Source organism: Pteropus alecto, unplaced genomic scaffold (assembly GCF_000325575.1).
Source record: "Pteropus alecto unplaced genomic scaffold, ASM32557v1 scaffold25, whole genome shotgun sequence".
NCBI lineage: Eukaryota > Metazoa > Chordata > Mammalia > Chiroptera > Pteropodidae > Pteropus > Pteropus alecto.
In genome coordinates, this window is record NW_006441955.1 from 8203296 (window position 1) to 8227676 (window position 24381).

The window sequence follows — 24381 nt, forward strand, 5'->3', positions numbered from 1 at the left end:
GGCGGTAGCTGGACCCCATACCTTGCCCTTGTCATGTGGCCAACACTGAAAAAGGGCATATCCTGCGTTTTCCCTTTATGGTCAGTATCCTTAATCGTGCTCCTCCACTGCCTTCCTCGTACATTCCTGATTAACCCTTTCTGATCTCTGGGCTCATCACCCATTTATGGCTTTGCCCCTGCCCTCTGGCCTTGACACGCAGTGCTGCTTACCTGGCTCTGGTCCCTGTCCTTTCATGATTAGTGAATTATGCTGCTTTGTGATACTCTGTAAATACCCATCCTGGTCCAGCCTGGCCTCTGGGCCTACAAACCAGTTCAGAACCACACCACCACCAATGCATTTGATTTACCCAAGCCCTGCAGATGGAACAATTTGCTATCATAAGGTATCTAAACAGGTAGATTGTACAGGTATCTAGAATGTTTTCAGCATGGTAGTAGCCCTGGCGGAAACTACTTTTTAAGCCTCTGACCACACTAACTGTTTTATAGGGGATAGTGTCAACTAGATATTGATATATATATATAAGTATTTACTATTAATAAATAATATTAATCAATCACTTAATAGACTAATACATTTTATTTTTATGGTAGCTTGTGGCTTACAAAGCACTATAATATACATTATTTCATTTTATCATTATGATTGAGGATAGGAATGGGGTTGGTAATTGTAGGGATTATTTATTCTCATTTTATAGATAAGATGACCTAGGGCAGAGACTAAGTCACTCTTCTAAACAAGGCCTTAGAGTACAGAACCTAAGGAGGCCCTCGCTCCAGCATTGTGCAGATCCAGGAGAGGTACCTGAGTGTCTTTATATTTTGCCCTCTGGGTGCCTTGCTGAACTCACACTAGTCCCAGCTCTGCTTCTAAGATCTGCTTCACAGCTAAGGCCAGAGCTTGGAGTTACTGTCACATTCATGTCTTTGATAAAATGCCCTTGAAAACCCACTGCATCTTCTTGACTCTGTTTCTTTGGGGAGCTGCACGTCTCAGCCTCTAAAAAGTCATCCCATTAGGATGATCCTATTACATGGCTGACCTGTACCGTTTGGTCTGGAACCCAAGAACACAGATACCTTGAAAAGATGGTTCGAGTGTAGATCCTTTGCTGTTTTTCGAGGTTCTAATCCAGATGGCTCCTTTTCCTTCATTGTTTTATCTTCATCTTCATGTTTAGGGCTTAAATGTGAAGAAATACCAGGAAAAAAAGTAAAGTTTAGAGTATATGATAATGCACCACTTGATTCTAAATGAGATAAATCAGAAAATTGCTTTAAACAGACGTCCTTCGTTTTTGTCGTTTTTAAGATACAGGGGACCAGGATCGGGCCAGCCACATCCCTCTGCTCCATCCCTGCACTTTTGCTCTACTCGAGACTCATAATTCCCCAAAGCTACCATGCTACTTGACACAACTTGCCCCTTTGTTTCCTTTGTCAGACATGCCTTCACATCTTACATTGCTGGAAAACACGACACCCTTATCAATTTGTCTAAATGTCTTCCCTCTGAGAATCTTTCCATGAGTCTCTCAAACAGTCATACCTTCTTATCTCCTCCCCCAACACTTTGTCCCTTTATCTTGTATTATAATGTACTATGTATGGATGTCTCCAGTACTTCTACTTTGCCTTGTCGACTAACTAAAAATCAAGTTATAAAGAGGCAGAACTCTTATTCACACGCATATCCCCAGCACTATGCTGTGTAATTCATGGTAGTATAGCATTGCACCTGGCTCAGAGTGTTCCCTAATGAAATAAATGACTGCCATGCACCAGTATGTAGACCACAGCTGCAGTGGAGATGTATAAGAGAGAGTCAAGGTGGAGGGTCTGATGAAAAGACTGAGGACCAAGGACAGAATACTGGGGAACATCAACAACCATGTAAGAACTTCTGCTTCTGCGTTATAGCGAACTAGATAGTTCTATAACCATGCTTCTATGGGAGGCAGAGAAAGAAGAGCCCTCAAAGAGAATAAGCTGTGGTCATGAAAGAAGGAGAAACACCAGGAGAGTTCTGTTCTGAAAGACAACGGAAAGAGTCTTGAGGATTTTCATTCATTCATCTAATTACTGGGCACTCTTGTTCGCCATTAAGGCCATTTATTAGTTTTTCTGTGATGAACAGGGGCTGTAAAATGAGAGCTGGGTTCTAATCCCCACTATACCTCTTCCTAAACGTTTAAGATTAACCTTTCTGAAAAATCACATTTCCTCATCTATAAATGAAAGGTCACCATGCCAGACTCCGTGGTTGCCATGAGAATGAAATGTGATAAAAATGTTGAAAGCCTAGCATTGTTTACAGCACGTAATGGACCCTTAATAATTGTTGGCATCCCTTTCCTCATCAGAACATTTGCTGAGTTAGAATTGCTCGATAATTTTTGTTCCATTGCACATTTCTGGTATTTCTCCTAAAGCTTTTACCTGCCTTGCTGGTATACATGTCCTCTGTAATCCATCTTCCCATCCTGCAGGCCTTGTCCAGTAGTTTCTACATAGTTGAATCTTCATAAATAACTCTCAAATTTAATATTATGACTTACAGGAATACTACTGTAGAGGAGAGGGGTATATTATCTCTGCTTTGAAACTATTTTGTTGTTCCCCCTCACCTATAGGATAAAGTCTAAATTTGTGTCATCCAGTACAGTGGCCACTGTCCAAAAGTGGCTATTGAACACTTGAAATGTGTCTAGTCTTGATTGACCCATAAGTGTAAAATGCATTTGGATTTTGAAGACTTGGTATGAAAAAAGAATATAAACACCTCAGTAATAGTTTTTATAATGATTACACATTGAAATATAACATTTTGGATAAATTGGATAAATACATTATTAAAATTAATTTCAGGCTGTTTCTTTTTACCTTTTAAAATATGGCTAGGAGAAAAAAATTAAATGATGTGGTTTGCACGTATTTCTGTTGGACAGGGCTATCTAAATGATGAATCAGGGAGCTCAGGCTCCCCTGGAACCATGTCTGCATACTTCTCCAGCTTTATTCCTGCTATACTTTATGCTCAAGCAGTATCAGACTGTGGATTCCTCTAATGGCCTCACTTTTTAATACTCTATGTCTTTTCTTAGGCTTTTCCTTAAGCCCGGGACCTACATTCTGCCATCTTCACCTGGCCAATTCCTACATGTCTTTTAAGATTCAGCTCAGTTGTCACTCTTCAAGGAAGCATGCCTGGAGCCTCATCTCTGTGTTTTTATGACTTCCATATCAGTGATTACATTATATTGTAGTTTCCCCCAACCAGACTTCACTCCCATCTTGAACCAAAGTTAGGAAATATATTCTATTCATTTTTTGTATCTCAGAATCTAGTAGTGTCTGAACAGAGTAAAAGCTCAATAAATGTTGAACCAATTAACCATTTGACATGTGCCTACCATGTGCCCAGCACTGTGATAGATGCTAAAGGATAATTATGGGGCTCATGAACTGAGTCAGGCAAGAACTCAAGGAGAGAGACAAAGCTGAAGCAGGATTCTCTCCATGACCCAGCACCTCTGTTTTTGGCATCAGCCAGAAAATTTTAATATTTGCTTCTCAGAGTTCACCAACCATGTTTATTTTAATACATTAAAAATAACTCCAGTTGGAGGGTAATAGATGCCAACTCTGAGGAGGCCCTGCTCTGTATCAGGAAGTATGAGAGGTATCAGGAAAACATGGGCCCTGCTCACGAACAAGAGGGTGGGGAGGAGAGTAAGATGAACTCATTAGCAAACATGACATACAGTGAGTGACATTAGTACAAATGTGTACCTTACAGTGGTACCACAGGGAAAGACTTGTTGGTTACTTCTCACTGAAGGAGGGGAGTCAAGGAAGGCTTCTTATAAGAGGGGATGTTTGATGGTCAGTAGGAGTTCACCAGATCAGTAAGTTGGGGTGAGTTAATGAATTAAATTGGCGAAGACAAAGAGATTTGAAACAGCATGGTATGTTAGGGAAATTGTAAGTTCTTGGGGCTTCATGTAATTATATGCTTGTTGGATTGTGTGACTCTCCATCTAATCCAGGAGTCCCTGGGGTAGTGCTTAGACCACTATCACTACAACAGATGCAGTAGCTAGAAAATGACTTGCAAATGTTAGGGATTCAGCGTTTGCTGAGTGTGGGCTGGAACATGGTGAAAGGGTTAGGATCCCTGAGCACCTTCTCTGCACTAGGTACCTTGCAAGGCCCTGGGTTGGTGGGGAGTGGGGTGCAGCCAAACCAGGTCAGGCACTGGAATCATAAGTGGCCCATCCAGGAAAAGTAGCTCAGTTGTCAAAGGGGCAGTGGCTGGATTAATGCTTTTCTTTTGCAAGATAAAACTCACCTAAGTTCTTGATGGAGAAAATTCTTCCAAGGCTGAAAGTAAAGATGAAAATGGTCAGTTTCATAAATCTACCCTTATCAACTAGGTCTCTGGTCACAAATCATTAGAAACTAGAGCAGAAGGTGAGATGGGTGGTCTCAGTACAGAGCAAAGGTAGAGACCGACAACAGAAAGTTCCACGAACTGTCACCAGTAGAGCTTGTTTTCGGTCAATCTGAAAACTAAACAAGCATTTTTGAAATTACAGTGTATGCTAGAGGTAATGTATAACTTAGAAAAATCAATTATTTTCTGGGAATGCATCTGCAGAACAAAGGACTTTTAAATCATATGAGGAAATATGAATTTGTAATATTTGAGCAATGTTTCAGTGGGCAAATTAGTATACACAAGTGTGCAACTCATGCTGGGAATTATTTTACTGATCATGTACCCTCTGATCGAAAATCAGCTCTCACATAATCTAGATTTGACTCCATTAAAATTATGTCTCAATGACAACAATGTAGCCTCTCATTTAGTTGTCACATATTTGATGCCATTATTTGGAAACTAGCCCTGAAGGATATAGAATGTCTTAGCATCCAAAATGCTGTCACAGAATCCAGGCCTAAGAGCAAGTATGCTTTCCTTCGAGGAGAGCTTTGCAGGCCTTCATTCAGAAACTACAAGTTTTTCTTTTCTATATAATTCTAGCAGACCGGATGGCAGCACTGGTAGAAGGACAAGTCAGAGGGACCTTGTTTTATATCTGTTAACTTACAGATTATTTAACCTCTGAGCCTCGACTTGTCCCTGTAAAATGGAAGTGGTGGTACCAGCTCACTGGGTAACACTGAGGATTTAGTGCCACCATATACACACAGGAGCCTGGCACACAACAGGGACTTGGTACATACGTGCTTGACCACGTGAGAGATTCACGGCTAGACACAAAGGTATTGATAGAAGAAAGAAATGATAACTGTAAGGAAACAGAAAACAATTACCACAGATAGACTTGTGGTGATTTGGTATAAAGACAACTAGCTCTGAGTACCTTCAAGGGACCAAGAGCATGTCGTAAAGAAGAACATGGACTGTGCACACTCAATTTACGTTCAGGGTACTCCAAGTCTTCAAGAAAGGGTGATGCCAGATTCTACTCATCAAATACTGAGCTGAACATAATATATGTCTGAAGGTTAAAGGATTTAAAAATTAAAAATACTTTCATGATTTTTATTTTGAATGGGATAAAACTTGATCATTTGGAAAGTTCACTTGTGCAGAAAAGTTTATTTGCTGATGTTGCCAGGTAAGTGAGGCATTTTGATAAAACATTCTATTCTTGTTAATAGGCATAACAGCCATTTATAGTTTTCTAGCTATAAAATGTATCCATGAATGAACAATTTTTTCCAGTAAGCATTAGAAAACTAAAGCAGAAAGATGAAGGATCTAGACTAAATGTACCCATTGAGACAAGCATAGAACCTTAACTGACCCAGTTATGTTAGGTAAGTGCCTACTGTGTGTCAAGCACAGTAGGTGCTTACCTCCTCTCTCTCAGATCTCTTGGCAATACAGTGAAACAAGTATTGGTCCCCTTTTGTACTGAGCATCTACTACTACAGATATAGTATGTGCATATGCTTCCTGCCCTCATGCGGAAAACACCATTTTACAGAAGACACAACTGAAGCTCAGAGAGGTAAAATGTATGGAACAGATGCTGAGCACTTACTATTAAACTGTTTTCCTGGATTTACCTTGTATTCATTCTCACAATGACCCCAGATGTGGGTACTTCTTATTGCTATATTGCAAATGAGAAAATGGAGGTTCCAGATCATACAGTCAGGAGCTGGAATTGAGGCCAGTGATTCTACTTGGGCCCTAATCAAGTTGCAACTTTGACCTCCAGGTAGCACCTAGCACTGAGCCCACCAGGAGCCTAGAAAATATGCCTTCAAGGGTCCAGTCACTCTCATGAAAGCATGGGATATACAAATTTGGTTTGTGCCAAAGAACTCTTTTCTCTAAGGGGACTGTTATTAAAGGCCAGTTGGTGCTGGCAGCATTAGATAAGGGGCTGGGAAGGGATTAGGACTATCTTCTCCCGTCCTGTCACACATTTTCTGTCTCTAACATCACAGGGCTCAGACCTCAAAATCTTAGCAGCTGGAGTCTGGCAAAGCCTCAGAAGTCAGGGGAAAACCAAAAACGAAGACCTTTCCTCCTTCATAAAAGAAACTACTTTAGAATCAACTCTGTATACTTGTTTTTGTTATAAAGTTGTTAAGAAGAGAGGAAACAATACCTTTTGGAGTTCTTCAATTTCAACTTCATAAGTTGCTAGAAAAACATGAAAAAAAATTATTTCAAGGTGGTTTCTTATAGGATCCATTTCTTACAGTACCCAAGATTAAAGCAATTATGAAAGATTACAGAGTTCAGTTTTCTCAAACTTCATCACACTGATCTATGTGAGGCTTTGTCTAGATGGTTTGGGAAATTCTTGGTTCAATGATCACGGTTTTAATTTCTGTGGAGATTTCCAGGAATATATAGTCAATAAAAACCTTTGAAACAATCTTCAGTTTCCTGTTTTGGTAAATACATTCATATTCCATGATTAAGAGAAAGCTCTGAAGTTTAGTGGTAGCAATCAGAAGGCAGACTTGAAAGGAAAGGGATAGGAAAAAAGGCCAAAAAAGGTCTCAATCCCACTTCAACAAAATGAACTCCATAGTATGCCTAATAGTGTTTTGTTCCATGAGTGTTTGGTTTCTTAAGTACAGCTTGAAATGAGAAGACTGACCACCAAATAAGGCTTGAATACTTTTTCATTTTTCCAGTAGTTCTGTGGATGTTATTTAATGACATGATGCCAACCTTAATGATTAAAACACGAGTAGCGGCAAGAATTTGAGTTCGAAGCCCAATTCTGCCATTTCCTACCTGTGGGATTGCAGACACTTCATTTGTTTGAACCTCAGCCTGTCCATCTGTGAAATGGGGTCAGTTGGTACCTGCCTTATGGCGTTAATGAGATTAAAGGAGATGATGTAAGAAATAAAACTTTTCTAGCAGATCACCATTGTATAGAAAGTAATGTGGTTTTTTGGTAAAATTGCTAATTTGATTTTTCTTCGCTTAAAAGTTTTCTCCGCTTAAAAGTTTTCTCCCTGCTATGAATGAATATGTATGCATAAGTAGGACTCTCCTCTGTTCCTTTTCTCTTTTTTGCTGCTAGGGTCCTGAAGCTTTACTTTAGAAAACTGACCAAACATGTTACATTTCTAAGCCATTATTATTCTAAACATACAGTCCATCAATGAAGTATATTAAATCCTAGATTTTCTTGAGGGACAAAGAAAATGTGATTGTCGACACTCAGACCTGAAATTCTGTGTGGATGGTTAATAATATGTACTTCAACTTGGGTAATTGCACACTTTTATTTTTACTGTTTTTCTAATCAAAACATTGTATTCTTATTTTATTCTATTATTTGCTTTAAAAACTTTGTTTAGCTATTAATATATTTAAAAATACTGCTTATGATGGCAGGCTGCCTCATCCATTCCAAGTATGGATTTCTTTTTCAGTTTAAAAAATGACAATCTACTCCTATCTCCCTTCTACCATATATATATATTTAAAGAATTAACAAATCACGATCTCTTTGCTTCTTGCTACCTGGAATGGGGGATAATTATATTGTCTCAGAAATAGGAAAACCAAGGCTCAGAGAAATCTTACTTGCCAAAGTTAGTAAACAAAGATAATACACCAATAATTAATAATACATTCATACTTTGATACTGCTTTCTAACAAAGTAGAGGTTCTCAAATGGTAAGTTTTGCCATCTGAACTTGCTCCCAAGGTAGGACTATAAAGTACAAAGGGCTGTATGCCCTAAGGCTATCAGGAAAGGACTAGGAATTATAGTAAGAGGACACAATCCCACAGCATTAGAGTCCTCGCTCACTTTCCCCCCAGAATTAGGTAACTCTCTCCACTGAATAGCTTTATCCAACTTGGGAGAAAAGGTCAAATATCAGATGGTTCTCAGTACCTCTCCAACTACTAACACAATAGCATGGTCATGTCTTGCGAGCCCTCAGCTCTTCTTCATATACTAACCCCACCGTGTGACCTTGGAAACATTTCTTCACCTCTTTAACACCAGGAGGTGAGACGGTTATTACTAATATTATAAAAACAATAAATAGTAGCTAACATTTTTTTTTTTCATGATGATCACTACTAGTATTCCAGTTTTACTGAGGAGGAAACAGATACCCAGAGAAGTAACTTGCCCAAGGTTACTCAGTTAGGATATGGCTTTCAAACTTACTCCAGCCATGGAATCCTTCATTTAAATGGAATGTTAGCCAGGAGCATGAACAGGACTTCTCTGGTTGAAGATCTCCCTGAGGGACTCCAAGATCCCTCAGAAAAGCCCTGGGCCCTGGAAAACACAGTCTGAATGATACTGGTCTAGATTGGCTATGAGGACAATTCTGCAGGGCTTCTAGAACAGCCTAAATCCTGCTGACCAACCACCAAGTTCTGTGTAAAAGGGCGTAGATTTAGAAAGTTACCTTCGCTGAGCTACACACCCTGAGGGGACAGTCTTCTCTGTTTTCTTGGCATTGTTCAAGTGACAGACTCACCCAACAGCAAAAAGCCAACCACGTCATCCTCTTTCTCCTTCCCTTCCTTCCTCCTTCTCTCCTTCCCAGAAAGGTATCATTTAGATTCCTCTGATGGGCAGAGGAAGGAAAAAAAAAAAATTTAATTTTTTATAAGATGTAAGATTTGGGCTGAGGTTTTATTTTTTTGTCTGTGGATATCCAATTGTTCCAACACCATTTGTTAAAAGGCTGTCTTTCCTCAACTGAATTCGTTTAGAATTTTGTAAAAAAAAAAAAAAAAAAACCAAATCAGTGGGCATATTTGTGTAGGTCTGAATTCTGGATTCTCAATCTGTTCCATCGCTCTGTGTGTATCTCTTTGCCAATACCTTTTTACTATTATTATTATTATTGTAGTTATAATTCTCAAAATTAGGTGATCTGAAACCTCCTTTTTCTTCTTCCAAATTGTTTTTAGCTATTCTAGTTCCTTTGCCTTTCCATATGCATTTTAGAATAATCTTATCTATAAGAGATCTAGCTAAGATTTTTAATGGAAATTACATTAAACCTGTATACCAACTTAGGGAGAATGAACAGTTTTACTATATCAAGTCTGCCAATCCATAAACATGGTATGCCTCTCCATTTATTGAGATTTTAAAAATTCATTTCGTCAGCATTTAATAATTTTCAGCACTTAAGTCTTATAAATGTTTTATTAGATTTCAGTCTTTCTTTTCTCTGAGTAATTGTAAATGGTATTGTATTCTTTCATTTTAGTGTCCATGTATTCAATGGTAATATACAGAAACAATTTCGACCTTTTATTTTTATATCCTGTGACCTTGCTGAACTCATGCAGATTTTTTTTCCCCAAAAATTCCTCTGGATTTTCTCCTTAGATAATCATGCCATCTACAAATAAGAACAATTAATTTCTTTATTTGTATACCTCATGCCTTATTGTACTGGCTAGAACTTCCAGCACTACGTTGAGCAGAAGTGGAAAGAGTCAACATCCTTGCCTCGTTCCCAGTCTTAGGGGGAAAGAATAGAGTGTTTCACCACTAAGTATCATGTTGACTTTTTGTAAATGCTCGTTATCAAGATTAGAAAGTTCCCCACTATTTCTGTCTTTCTGAGAGTTTTTATCACAAATGGGTCGTGAATTTGTCAGATGTTTTTTCTGCATTGATTAATGTGATTGTGTTTTTCTTTTTTCTTTAGGCTGTCAGTATGGTGGATTAAACTGATTGATTTTGAATACGGAACTAACTTTGCATCCCTGGAATAAATCACACTTGGTCATGGTATAAAATTCTTTTTACAGCTTGCTGAATTCTTTTTGCTAGTTTTGTTAAAGGTTTTTATGACTATATTTATGAAGGATATTGATCTTCAGTATTCTTTTTTATTGTCTTTGGGTTTGGTATCAGGGTAATACTAGCTTCATAAAATGAATTAGGAAGTGTCCTCTTTTCTGGAAGAGATTGTATAGAATTATTTCTTCTTTAAACATTTTTTAGAATTCTCCAATGAAATCATCTGACAGATAATTTTTTGTGAGTTTTAAAGTTAGTTCAACTTAATAGTTACAAAGCTATTCAAATAATTTATATTGGACAAGGTGTGGTAGTTTGTACTTTCTGAGGAATTATTATCTAAATTTTCAAATTTACATGTGTCAAGTTGATCATAGTATTTCCTTATTATCTTTTTGATATCTGCAGGGTTTGTAATGATATCTGTTTTATCCTTGATATTGTTAATTTGTGCCTTCTGTTTCTTGATCAGTCTTGCTAGAGGTTTGTTAATTTTGTTGATCTTTTCAAAGAACAAGCTTTTTGTTTCATTGATTTTTCTTTATTATTTTTCAATTTCATTTATTTGTTATTATTTCTTTCACTCTACTTACTTTAATTTTACTTTTCTTTTTCTATGTTCTTGATATAGAATCTTGGATTTGAGGCTTTACTTTTTTTCTACTGTAAGACGCACTTAGTGCTACAGATTTTCCTCTCAGCATTGCATGAGCTGTGTCCCACAAATTTTGTTGTTATATTTTCATTCAGTTCAAATTTGTGTTTCCCCTTAGACTTAGTTTTTGACCCATAATATTTAGAAATGTATTGTTTTGTTTCTAAATATTTGGAGAGTTTCCCGTTATCTCTTGGTTACTGAATTCTAGTTGCCAGATTTAGGAAGTTTTCAGTAACCATTTCTTCAAGTACTTTTGCAGTAGTATCATCTTTCTCCTTTCTTTCCAGAATACCATTTAAGACTTTTGTTATAGTCCCACAAATAGCCTGAAGCTCTGCTTTTTTCTTTTTCCTTCAGTGTGTTTTCTCTTCATTGTTCAGATTGGGTAATTTCTGTTGATTCTTCCAAGTTCACTGAATCTTCTCTTCCTTTCTACTGTTGAGCCCATCCATTGGGCTTCTTCATTTTTATTGTTACGCTTTTCAGTTCTAAAATTTCCATTTGTTTTTTCTTCAATTTCTTTTCATATATATTCTATTTCTTTAGTAAGATTATGTTTTTCATTTGTTTCAATTATGTTCATAATTCCTTGCTGAAGCATTTTTATAATAGCTGCTTTGAAATCTTTGTTAGAAAATTCTAACTCTGGAATCATCTCAGTGGCATCTCTTGGTCATCTCTTTTCATTCAAGTTGAGACTTTCCTGGTTCTTGGTATGATGAGTGATTTTTTTTTTTTTTGAAACCTGGACATTCTGAGTATTATGAGACTCTGGATATTATGTAAATCTTCTGTTTAAGCTCTCTTTTCCTGGCAACAGAAGTTGAGGAAGACTGCCTTCTTCTGCCACGTAGGGGCAGAAGTCTAAGCTCCCCACTTCTTGGCCTCCCTGTACCCAGGTGAGAAAAGGGCTCTGCATCACTGCTGGGTAGGAGTGAGGCTCTGGCTCCCCATTATGCTTCTGCCGTTTATACCCTGGCTGGTAGAGGTAGCGGTGCCTTGTTACTTCTGGGAGGGGAGTTCAAGCTCCCCACGTGGTCCTCACTGTAGTGGGGTTTGTTATTCCCAGCAAAGATGAACGTCCAAGCTCCCTACTTGGTCTCCTCTAAAACCACCTTAGCAGAGGGTGTGGGGTATGCCATTGCTGCCTGATGATGATGGTCAGCTAGGCTCCCCACTTAGCATTTGCTGTGAAGCTGGAGGGGGGAGGTGGTGGTGGTGGTGGGGTGTGTGTGTGTGTGTGTTCAAAATAGCTATCTTAATGGCTGTGAATTGTTATATTATTGTGGTTTTGATTGGCATTTTCCTAATAATTAATGACGTTGAGCATCTTTTCATGGAGAGAGAGAGAGACAGAGAGAGAGAGAGAGAGAGAGAGAGAGATTTGGCTGGAGTACAATGGCTGTTGTCTAGAGGCTTTCTGTCTTTCTAGGCTTCCCCTTTTTTGGTCCTTTGGCTAGAAGGAGCAGGCTTTTGTTGCAGATGTATTTGTCTGTGCCCACTGGTATTTCCAGGGGCCTGCTTCTTCAGCTCCAAGTCTAGAATACACGAGAAAGAAAAAAACCCAGGGAACTCACTACCTATCTTTCTTTGGGTCCTAATGTCCCTAACTGTCCTACCTTCTTCTTTCTACCTTTGCAGAGTCTTCCAGTTTTCTTACTTTTGTTCTGTATAACAGCTAGGGTTTTAGTTGTACTAGGCTGCAGGACTAGAGAAATGTATATCTGCTCTATCTTCCCAAAAGCAGAATTCCTCTTGACTTTAAATATATTATTTTAACAAACTCTCAGAATAACTCCACTAAGAAGATATTATACCCATTTTGTAGATGAAGAAACTGAGGTTCAGATGTCATTCAATCAGTAAGTCGTGTAAAGAGGATGAAAAACACTGGGAAAAGTCAAACAAACAGGTACAAGTGGGTAAAATAGCCCACTTCCTTCCTTTCCTTTCTGTAGGGTGACCATAGCTTGTCTCTTTAGAAAGGGACAGGGAAAAAGGTGTGAGGACATATGACAAAATAATTTTGATCCCAGGCTGTACCTCCCCAGCTTCTTCAGTCCTGTCAGGACTATGACTAACTCTCCTTCACAGAGATGCCCTCTCTGGCGGAGAAAGCCCTCGCCACCGTGGCCATCCTCCCACCCTCTCCCCTTTCTATTGCTCTGTTACCTCTCAGTTGTGTCAGTGGCTTATTTTCTGTGCCCTCTTTTCAGTCATAAACATTTGCCTCTTCAGCAGCACTGCCTATGAAGTACACAAAGACCCTCTCAGTAAAAGACTGAAGAGAGGCCTGGGTTAGTGGTTCCTTCTTTGGGTATCTCAAATGATATCCCCTGGCAGTCCCGCCTTGAGCATTGGTGGCCTGGAGAGAATAAACGTAGGCCTTTGGTCTAGCTTCTGATTTTCAATCCTCAGCCTTACTCAACACCTTGAGGGGCCTCACGTATATCCAAACCCCATCCACACCACCCCCATCAATAGCTCACCTGTAGCCCGTCTGTCCTAAAAAGGAAGGACTTAGGCAAGAGACCCAAGCAGGATCTTAGGGAGCCACTTGGCGGGAGAGAATTCTCAGGGTCTCATGTAGTCCGGAGAGAAGGTCCAGGCTCTGATTATAGCATCTCCTTGGCCCTGCGAGTCCTCAGCTTTGCAGAAAGGCATGCAGCTGGGATGTAGCCCACATGTGGCCCACAGCCCTTCTAGCAAAGTGTGGTTTGTGGACCAGCAGCATCGACATCACCAGAGAACTTATTAGAAATGCAGAATCTCAGGCCCAACCCAGAGCTACTGAATCAGAATTTGAGAAGCTGTGCTCTAATTCAGGGGCTCAGACACCCCAACTATGGAGCATTGAATTTTAGCGGTGTTAGGGGCGGGATTTGTCCTTTTTTATGGCTAGCATTTTATAAGCCATATGGGAAAATCTAGGTTTTACCTGTCTAGGAGAGAGTGAGTTTTTCCATGAGTTCTACAACCCCTTATTTCCTGAAGGAAGGGAAGGAAATTTCAATGGGTCCTGACTCTTATTATGCAAACTCCCTAAGTATGTATTCACGACTTTCTTTCCAAACAATAACGAGGTTGGACCAGATAATGTTCCTCTAACCCTCCTTCTAGGGAAGCAAACTATCCTTAATGAAAAGCAGCATATAGCTGCGGTGAGCTTGGATCTTAGAGGCAGTCTGAACCCTTCACATTGTAGCTCTATCACATATTACTTTTGTGACTGTGTAAGTCAACCTCTCTGATCTTGAGTTTCCTGTCTCTAAAAGTAGGTTCATAAAACCACCAAATCATCAGGGACGTACACAGAAGATCTCTCAAAACTGTGGCCCACAGTATAAACTCAGTAAATCCTAGCGATTTATCTAACACCAATATTTATGCCCTTCCTCAAAAATTGAATGATCCTATAGGCAGAAGAAAGACATAGAAACTTTTAGAAATGCTATGAGTCCCTGCTTCTTTATCTTCTTTCCTGATTAGATCTCTTCTTTCACAGAAAGGTCTGAGCTTTTTCAGCAACAACAGAGACAGGAAGACTTAGCCCTGAACCAGTGGTCAGACTCGTTAAGTGAATCCTGTGTTCCTGGTCAGGCTAAACACAGGGACCTCATTCTCATGGCCTGTTATCTCCCTGTCCACACACACAGCATTACCAGGGGACTTCAAGAAAGACACCACAAGAAGAGAGATGACATTTCTATAGGTGGACAATAAAAAATAAAAAGAACCACCATATCTTGATTTTTCCCTCCCACATATTGAAAAAAGGCAAAACATCTAAGTAGACTGGGGAAGGAGAGACTAGAAGAGAGTAGAGAGAAGGCATCACTGGGAGTCATGAGATAGGATTGATGCTCAACGGGATTCATTTATATTTTTAAGAGACTAGGCAAGGGGTGGGGTGTGGGGGGAGAAAGAAAGAAGATGGTAGAGCAGCATGGCTGTGAATATTTAAACTTACAGTGAGCTGGGGGAAAATACCATTTTTGACACATTTTCATTCCACACAGGTTTACAATACTAATTGGCTTAGCATACTTACAATCAGCAATTTCTTTTGCAGTGCACAGGTTAATGGAGTTGCCAGGATGTCTCAGATATGAAATTGTTGCCTCATAATTATGTGGCTCTTCAAATTCAGCACTGAGAAACATGGAGGAAAAAATGGTTACTTAAAATAAACCGTTTCTTTAAATATATTTTAAAACTTTTTGTGTTTTTTCCCTTCATGAGAGAGGTAATATAAGTATGTCTGGTCAATATGGTAACCTCAGCAGATATGGAAGGCACATCACCCCTACTCTAAATACATAGGAATTCTGGATGAAATATAACAATGCAAAGCATAATACAAAGAACACATAACTCACCTAGAAATCAATAAGGTAAAAATCCCCAGGTGCCAGACATAGAGAGAAAACTCACAATTAAAGATGTAAATGAAAATTGCAGCCAAAGAACTCAAAGGGATATTGGGACCAGATAAAGAAAGATCTTAGTGACTGGGCAGCTAGGAATTTAATGTCTGAGTCAGAAGTCTGAGCCATAGGCTTCATCTGAATGGGAAGCTGGAACTGAGCTATCAGCATAAAGTCCAGAGTTACAAAATGCCATCCCATCCATAACATAAATTCTAATGAAATATCTGTGCACTCTTCCGGGGACTGAGCAGGGAAGACTGTTATCTGACTGTGGCCACTGAAGCTAAAAAGAGGCACCCACCAGAAATCAGAAACTTGAAAATTCAGCACCAAGTATAGGAGAGGGTACTAAATGCATATTATCTGTGTATTTCAGAGACACAAAACTACAGGGTACTTGAAATCCCCCCACCCCCACTTCCTTGAAAAGCCAATCTAAAACCATCCAGTGCACATGCTTCCATGCCCCACGGCACCTATGGTTTCTAAAAGAAACAATTCCTGTTCAAAAGCAGCTTATAGTAAAAAACTGCATACCCCACAGGGAGATGAGTCATCATAGGTAGTCAGAAGATATAACTCATGGGAGAATTAATAATAGAATGACATTAAAGTGACTTTAAAATAAGTATGTTTTCAGGATTGGAAGAAATAAAGTGAGGAATAAAAGCTATTAGAGAGTATGAAAAAACATGTACATTTGAGACAGGAGAAAGTTATGGAAATCATAAATGTAGTTCTTGAATAAAAAATTTAATGTAGGGTTGCATAGTAGACTAGACGTAGCATGAGAGAGAATTGGTGAATTAATTAGATCTGGGGAAGTCATCCAGAAGATAGCAGAGATTAAGATGGAAAATATTAAAAGAAAACTTAACAGTAGGGAGGATAGAATGAGAAGGTCCAACATATATACTAGGGATTCTAAAAGGAAAAGAGAAAGATGAAGAGGTCAATATTGAAATGATAATAGCTAAGAGTTTTCTAAAATTAAAAAGGGACATGAACCTGTCTACTGAAGCAACTTTAACGGTGAGAAATAATGACAAATCCGCACTTATAGAGTTTGTAATAAATTAGCATAAGACAAATTAAAAAAATGTAAAAGCTGTGTGAGAGAAAAGACAGAACAGCAGACTGGCAATGCACTTCTCATCGTCAACAATAGATGCTGGGGATTGTGGATAATATTGTAAAGTACTGAGTAAAGATATCTGCCAATATAAAATTCTCTTCCAGCTAAATTATCATTCAAGGGCAAGGGAGAAACAAAGATGTTTTCAGAACACAAGTACCTGTATATGCATTTACTGCTCACAGATCCCTGAAATTGCACTAGTAATGAAGTAGGATATAAAAAACAATGGTGATCAAAAAAATTAATAAAGCTTTTGGTAAATCTAAACAAATATTGACTAAATAAATTAATAATAAATTATTAATTTGTAGGAGTTTAAGAATAAAATGGAATTAAAATGTTAAATAATAATATGGAAGATGGTGAGAGAGGGCGATAGGAATTATTCTCAGGTCTTCGCATTATTTAGGATATAGATTTGATTAACATTAGATTTAGTTAATTGTGGGTGTCAAACTCTAACTGTAACCACTAAAAGGTTGACAGAATATTTAACTTCTCAAATGGTAGAAGGATAATATGCAAGAAAGCTCAAATATTTAAGAAAGCAGAAAAGAAAAAAATAAAAGTAAAGCAATTTCATAGTAAATTTAAAACATAAAATACAGAAAAAGTCCAAATAGATCAAGAATAGAAAATGCAGAGATTAACCTACTCCAATAAAATAGAGAATATCTGATTGGATGTTTTAAAAATATGGCTAATGCTGATAAAAAGCGGCAGAGAAACCAAGCTCTCACATAAATGAACAAATATAGAGGCAAACTAAATACTAACCAAAAGAAAACTTAGGTAGGTATGTTAATATTAGATTATACTTTAACATGACTGTTCAAGAAAATGAGACAAGGTACACAGACATTCATAAATTAGAGCTAAGAAGGAGGACAAAACTAGAGAGAGATTTCAGTTTTCATAAATTTATAAAAATGTTAAATATCAGTTATCTGCCAATCAATTAAAAAGTCTAGAGAAAATCAGTGACCATAGAGAGAAATATAAAATTATCACAGTGATTGAAGAATAGACTGATAGGCCAATAAACCACCAAAGGGCTTGAATCAATATAGTACACACCCCTCACAATCCCCCCTCCCCAACATCACACCCAACCTACCTGTCCCTTTTTCCTCTACCAAACAGTTTTATAGGCAAGTTTTATGACCAATTTCAGAGAATAGAAAAAGAGGAAAAACTGCACTACTCATATTAAGTGAACAGTATAATTTTGATATTAAAACCACCGAATGACCAAATAATAAAATAAAAATATAGGCCAATCTCAAGACATTTTAGCCCAAGTAAATAAAACAGTAGAAAATGAATTAATCAGTAATAAAACTAACTTAAGAAAAACTAAAAATTTGCCAGGACTTCAAGGATGACTCACATCAGAAAATCTGTCATTGCAATTAATCACATTGAAATAATAAAAGGAAAAAAAATCATATATTATTTTAATAGATGCAAAAAAGCATTCCAGGTAGATAAACTTTCTTAAGTAGTTTAACCTCCAACAAATATCACACTTAATAGCAAAGTGGAACAAGGGTTAATATCTAAACTGTACTGGGAACACCCATAATAGAAAAGACAAACTCATAGAGAATTGGACAAAAGGATATGATAGACATCACAGCAGAGAACAAATGAATAGTTTATATAAGTAAATTCGCAACCTCATAGTAACCAGGGAAATGGACGTCAAGACAATAAGAATTTGGTTCACACCTTTCAGTTTAATCTTAAAGTTTGAAAAAATATATCATTTAGCAAGAATATGGAGAAACCAGAACTCTTTATCCTGTTTTGAGAGTATGAAATGCACAACTATTTTGAAGGATAATTTTTCAATATCTAGCAAAACCAAAGTTGTTTATTTACTAATGTTTAGCAATTATAACTCTAGGTAAAAAAAACCTAGAGAAACTTGCTTGTATTCACCTGGAAATGTGAGGACGATTACTGCAGCAGCATCTGAAAGGGTGAAAATTTAAAACAACCTAAATGTCCTTCAGTAAGGGAATACAAGAACAAATTGTGATATGTCTATATGATGAAATACATACAATATACAATTACAATGAATAACCTAGACTTATATGCATCGACACAGAATATGAAAATACAGCTTTGGGGGAAAAAATCAAGTTGCAGAAAGATAAAATAAGATTATATTTATACAAAAATGTCAAATACTGTATCTTTAACAGATATATGAGTGTGTGGCTAAAGTATAAGAAATACTATAATTGAATACACTCCTACATTCTGAGTTGGTGTTGGCTCTGAGAAGGGGGAAAGGGAAATGGGACTGGAGAGTGAAATGAAAGGGGCTTAAACTATATCATAACAAATGAAGACTAACTGCTTCACACCGGATGTGGGTAGTAGAGAGGGAAAAAAAAATACCTATAACCCTCCTAACTTACCACAAGTGAAGTCTTAGTATTTTGGTATTCTTCCTGAATTTTTCCATTTGTATGTATATCGCTACTGTTGTTGCAGACAATGAAAAGACTGGAGTGCTCTTTTCATTTTTTCTCTACATTTATTATTATATCATAAGCTCATTTCACCCAATTGTTTTCCCTTCTTTGTTTGGCTATTTTGGATATTTTCAGGTAGTTTTTTTTTTATAGTTTCTGTAATATTTTTAAAGATGAATGAGTAGTTCATTTGTGAAAAGGAAAAAAAATTATAAACTCTAATGTATCAGTAATTTCTCCCCTCATTGTTTTGTTCCCTTCCCCCTACATGAAATAATCAAGAGAAACTTTCTTAAATTATAGACTATACCATGTATCTCATGCTCCAGTGGCCTAACAATCTCATCGGGTCTATGGTAAATTAACTTTATTAATAAGAAACAATTTGTGAAGTAATTGAAAGAAGATATTTAATCAATGTCTTGCACTACCTTTGCCAGGAATGAATAAATATCTGATTTCAGATGACCAGAATTTCAACCAAATGTAAAATTAAAAAAAAAAAAAGCATCTTCAGATCAATTGTCATTACAAACAGGCAGTCTCAGAATTACTGTTGAAAGGGAAAAACGATACTGCAGATATATCTAAACTTAATATATTTTTGCTACCTGAGAATGTCTTTTATCTTTTTTCTGGTCCATTGAAACCAGATCTGAGATCTGCCTGGATTTAATACAGTGTGGGTCAATATAAAGAACTTGAATTGCAGGGAAGAAATAACTCTATGAATTAAATATCTCTATGCTTCAATTTCTGTTTCCACATTTATTAAAATATCTATCTATACTCTGTCTCCAGGACTGTAGACATTATTGGGAAGCAGCATAGAATTGCAGGCAAACTTGGAGCTTGGGCTCAGACAGATATGAATTTGAATCCTGGCACTTCTACTTTCTAATTATAAAGTATTGGATAAATTCCTTAATCCTTAGTTTCCCACTCTACAAAATAGTAATAATAAAATCCACTTTAAAGGTATATTGTGGATATCGAATGAAATATTTGCACTCTTTACATGGACATTCCACAAAATTGTGCTAGCAATATTATATTGGAGGACAGAAATTACCGTGTTTTTAAAAAAATAATTTTGGGGTTTGCATTTTGGAAAGTTCTTTTTATTACTAGCATAGCATCAAGTTGTTATTTTTTCTGATTTTCTTATAGAAAGCCTCTAGTCATTTAACTATTACATAATAACACAGTAATGTTTCTTGATAGTATTGTCAACATTATCTGTGTTTAAGAAGAAACAACAGCTCTGAAAATGCGATGCGAGTGTTAAAGATGGTTTACAAAACCAGCTACTTCTCCTTGTGTTTGGACTCTAGGAGACCTATCTTCAAAATAAATTTTTGAACAAGTGGGCTGTCTATGGCTGAAGCGTCAACTCATAACCTCCTCTCATGCTTGCTTACACTTGCCACATTTACTTTGGGCTACAGCCCTCCGCTGGAGAATAATTTGTCAACCTCTGCCTTAGGCTATTCACTCTGGAGAAGTGGTACCGGCTAATTCGAACATCTGTTCACTTGGTCTAACAGTGAAAATATCCATCACAGTATTAGCTACTATTTGTTGAGGGTTTATCATATATTAGATACTGTACTTAGATCCATCATATCCCTCTCTCACTGGCTATGTGGTCTTAAGTAGTCATTCAGCGTCCCAGAGCCTTTATTTCTTTATAGGATCACTGTGGCAACAGCTGAGTGAACACGTGGGAAATGCTTGACGGGTACGTTTCATTTCTCAGCCTCTCCTGCACCACTTTACATGAAGCTGAGTCAAAAACTTTCACTGCAAGACAGTTCCGGAAAATCTAAGGGCTTGCATTAAGATTGAGACTTGAACAGCAAAACCTGTTATAGATGTAATTTTATATTTGTTTTATTAGGGAGGTGGATCTAGGTTGACAAGCTAGCTTCTTCCATTTATTTCAATGGGCAACACATTTTGGAGATAAGAAGAACAGGAGTAGCTTAGCCAAGAGCTGCTCTATGTGACATTCTACAAGTTCCTGGTGACAAGGGAGTCTGAGACCATCAGACGTTTCAATAACTCAAAGTCCCAAACTGGGCAAATGCCTATTTCCAATAAATAATTCTTGCAAGACTACTCTCCCCATAGATCTTCGCCCTAAGAAAACTTTCTCCTGAATTAAAGGATTGATGATTAAACTTTTAAAAATGTCATCCATGCTATCAAAAATGGATCTCAAAATGTATTTGTGCCAGGTTCACAATAATATACGCAAATAATACACATAAAAATTAAAAGAAGTTTTTCTCTCACAAGCTGTTAAAACTTCCACCTTCTACATATTAGATGATTGTTAAATTGAAGAATAAATGAAGCAGTCAGGCAGAATGGTTTAAGGGGGCATAGCTTTGGAAAGATAGGTATGGGACTGAACCTCAGCTTTACCTGGCTGTGACCTTGGATGAGTAATTGGACTTCTTCTTCCTTGCCATAAATATTGCTGTTTAGTGACATGCTTGGCAGTGTTTTCTACTACCATTACCACTACTTCCACTACTACTTTTACAACTATTTCCACTTCTACTTCTACCATTCCATCGTTCAACCACTTGTACTTCGACTTCTACTACCTCTACCACTAGTTCTCCTACTTTCTCCATTTTCACACAATACACACACATCTCTGTTTGGACATAGAAATCCTTACATATGATACACGTATTTATTTATGATACATATTATATGCATATGATAAATGTATAGCATATACTTATGCATTTACATACACATATATACCGATATGTATACATACATGTATGTGTGTATAGCCCAACTCTACTACCACATATTTCATAACCTTACTACTTCTACTTCAACAACAAAAACAAAGAAACAATGCCGCCGATGTTACTCTGCCTTGGGCACTAGGGCTGGGTTTTTTTACTCTTGAATTTATAACTCAATTGTTTTAATAAAGGGCCGCAAAACTATGATGACTGTGAAGGTTAATTTTATGTGTCAATTTGACTGGCCAAGAGGCATCCGGATTAAACATTATTCCTGGGTGTGCCTATGAGGGTGTTTTTGGATGAGATGAGTATTTGAATCAGTGGAATCAGGACTTTCCATGGCCCTCTCCAGTGTGGGTGGGCATCCTGCAAGCTGTTGAGGGCCTGAATAAAACAAAAAGTGAAGAAGGAAGAATTTGATTTTTTCCTGCCTGTTCAACTGAGACATTCTATCTCATCTTCTCTGGCCCTTGGACTGGGATTTATGTCATCACTTCCCTAGTTCTCAAGCCTTTGGACCTAGACTAAATACCACCACTAACTTTCCTGGGTCTCCAGCTTGCAGATAGCAGATCGTGGACTTGATCTCCATAATCATGTGAGCCAATTCCTCATAATTAATAACTAACAAATAATTATAATATACATAATATGCATTACATATAATAAAATATGTACATATATCTCCTCTGTTTCTCTGAAGAACCCTGACTGATACCACGACCAAATAATGTTACCGAAGTGCTACCTAACCTTACGTAACGTGCCATCTCCCCTGGCCTCAGTTTCAGGAGTCATATCGTTAACTCTGAAGCTACGTTGCCAAACCACTGATCTTATTCAGAAAGAGGGCATGTAAACAATAACAATAGCTAATAATTACTGAGCACTTACTATGTGCCAGACACTGTTCTCATTACATGTATCCATTTATTCGATCCTCATTTGACCCTATGAAGTACTGTCAATTCTTTTCATGTTCAGAAGAGAAAATAGACATAATCCAAGGTCACCGAGTAAATGTCAGAGCAGAGATCAGAGGCCAGTTATTTGACTCCAGAATCTGGAGTCTTAACCACACTGCTATAGAGCATCTCACAAAAGGGAGGCACCCCTTGAAGTCTAACAGCATGAACCGCTACCATTGCAATGGAAGTCATCGAAGAAGGGGGTCACAGGAGGATACAGCAAAGAGGACTCCACGGGATTCAACAAACGAAAAACAAAACCATAATGAGAAAGATAATGTCTGCCGAAGATGAAAAAAGAGATTTCTCATTAACTCACACACTCTCATTCACTCTGAGATTTCTCATTAACTCACACACTCTCGTTCACTCTTTGAACAAACGAGGTTAGTGCTAATGCTGTCCACATTATCCCATTTAATTCTCTCAGTGGCACCCTGAGGCATTTCACAGACAAGGAAACTGAGCCGTGGACAGCTTCAGCAACTTGCCCAAGACAGCACTCTTGTTAAATAGTAGAATGGGTCTGGAAACCAGGCTTTTTGATTCCTAGTTGGTTGCTGTGTTCCTCTGAATTACAGGTCACTCTTGAACCCAGGGGAAACTGTGAAATGAAAATAATGAAGCACAGGATGATGGGGAAGGTCAAGAAGCTTACAAGTGGGTTTTGGGTGATATTTTTCAAAATTTTGTTAGGCTGATCCTATCGTTTCACAGATCAATTCTTTTATATATCAGTCATTTATGTAAGAAAAATGTGATGGGGAAGTCACTAGGCTTCTCTGTGCCTGACATTATCGCCTATAAAATGAGGACAGCATTATGTAATCTACATTTTGAGGTTAAGGCGAAATCGATGAAGACATTGACGACTTTAGGAATGGCTCTGAAAGCATTTGACTTTTAACACAGCCGCTAAAGCAGATTCTTAATAATCCAGTGGAACTTCTGCAGCTTGAAACAAAATGACCTCAAGTCCTTACTTTCATCATTAAGGTCAACTTTTAAAATATCTGTATTTAAAATTTCAGGGTGTCTGCTTTGAGGTACCATAAAATCTAACCCCATCTGCTTTATAGAAGAGGGAGGCAAGGTCACCCTCTGAGCTAGTGGCAGGCTTTACTGGAAGTCCTGTGTCCTAACTCCCAGCTGCTGTACTAGACCTTGTCATAGACAAATCACTGCCATCCATCAAGTGTTTATGACACTGCTGGGCACTTTGTGGAATTATAGATATTTATCTCAACCCTTACAGCAATCCTAGGAAGTAGGATTTATTGATTTCACCATTTCCCATGTAAGAAAATGGGAAGCCCAGAGATATTACATAACCTTTCTAAGATTACACAGCTAGTGTGTGGAGCTTCAAGTATGAATCCATAATTCTATGCTCTTAACCTTTTAAAACATACTCCCTGGATCTTCTAATTTTCAATTATTGCTATGTCATTCAATTTAAATAAATTTCAGTTTGGTAGCTGGTAAGAAAGAAGTATTAGATTCCCTGCTTTCGAAACATTTATAATTTAGACAGGGAGGTGAAATACACCCAAGAAACTGGAAAATGACAAAAATAGACTATATATGAGTCTCAAGCAAAGTCCATTGTATTAC

The 24381-nt window shown here is 37.7% G+C and overlaps 1 protein-coding gene across 1 annotated transcript in view; it reads right to left on the minus strand.

The window, feature by feature from the left end:
• The window catches only part of FYB2 (FYN binding protein 2), a 67803-nt gene that overhangs the window by 29119 nt on the left and 14303 nt on the right, over positions 1 to 24381 (minus strand). The window contains 4 exon segments of the mRNA XM_025051993.1: positions 1058 to 1191; positions 4360 to 4391; positions 6662 to 6696; positions 15020 to 15120. Of these exon segments, the coding sequence (XP_024907761.1) occupies positions 1058 to 1191; positions 4360 to 4391; positions 6662 to 6696; positions 15020 to 15120 (302 nt within the window).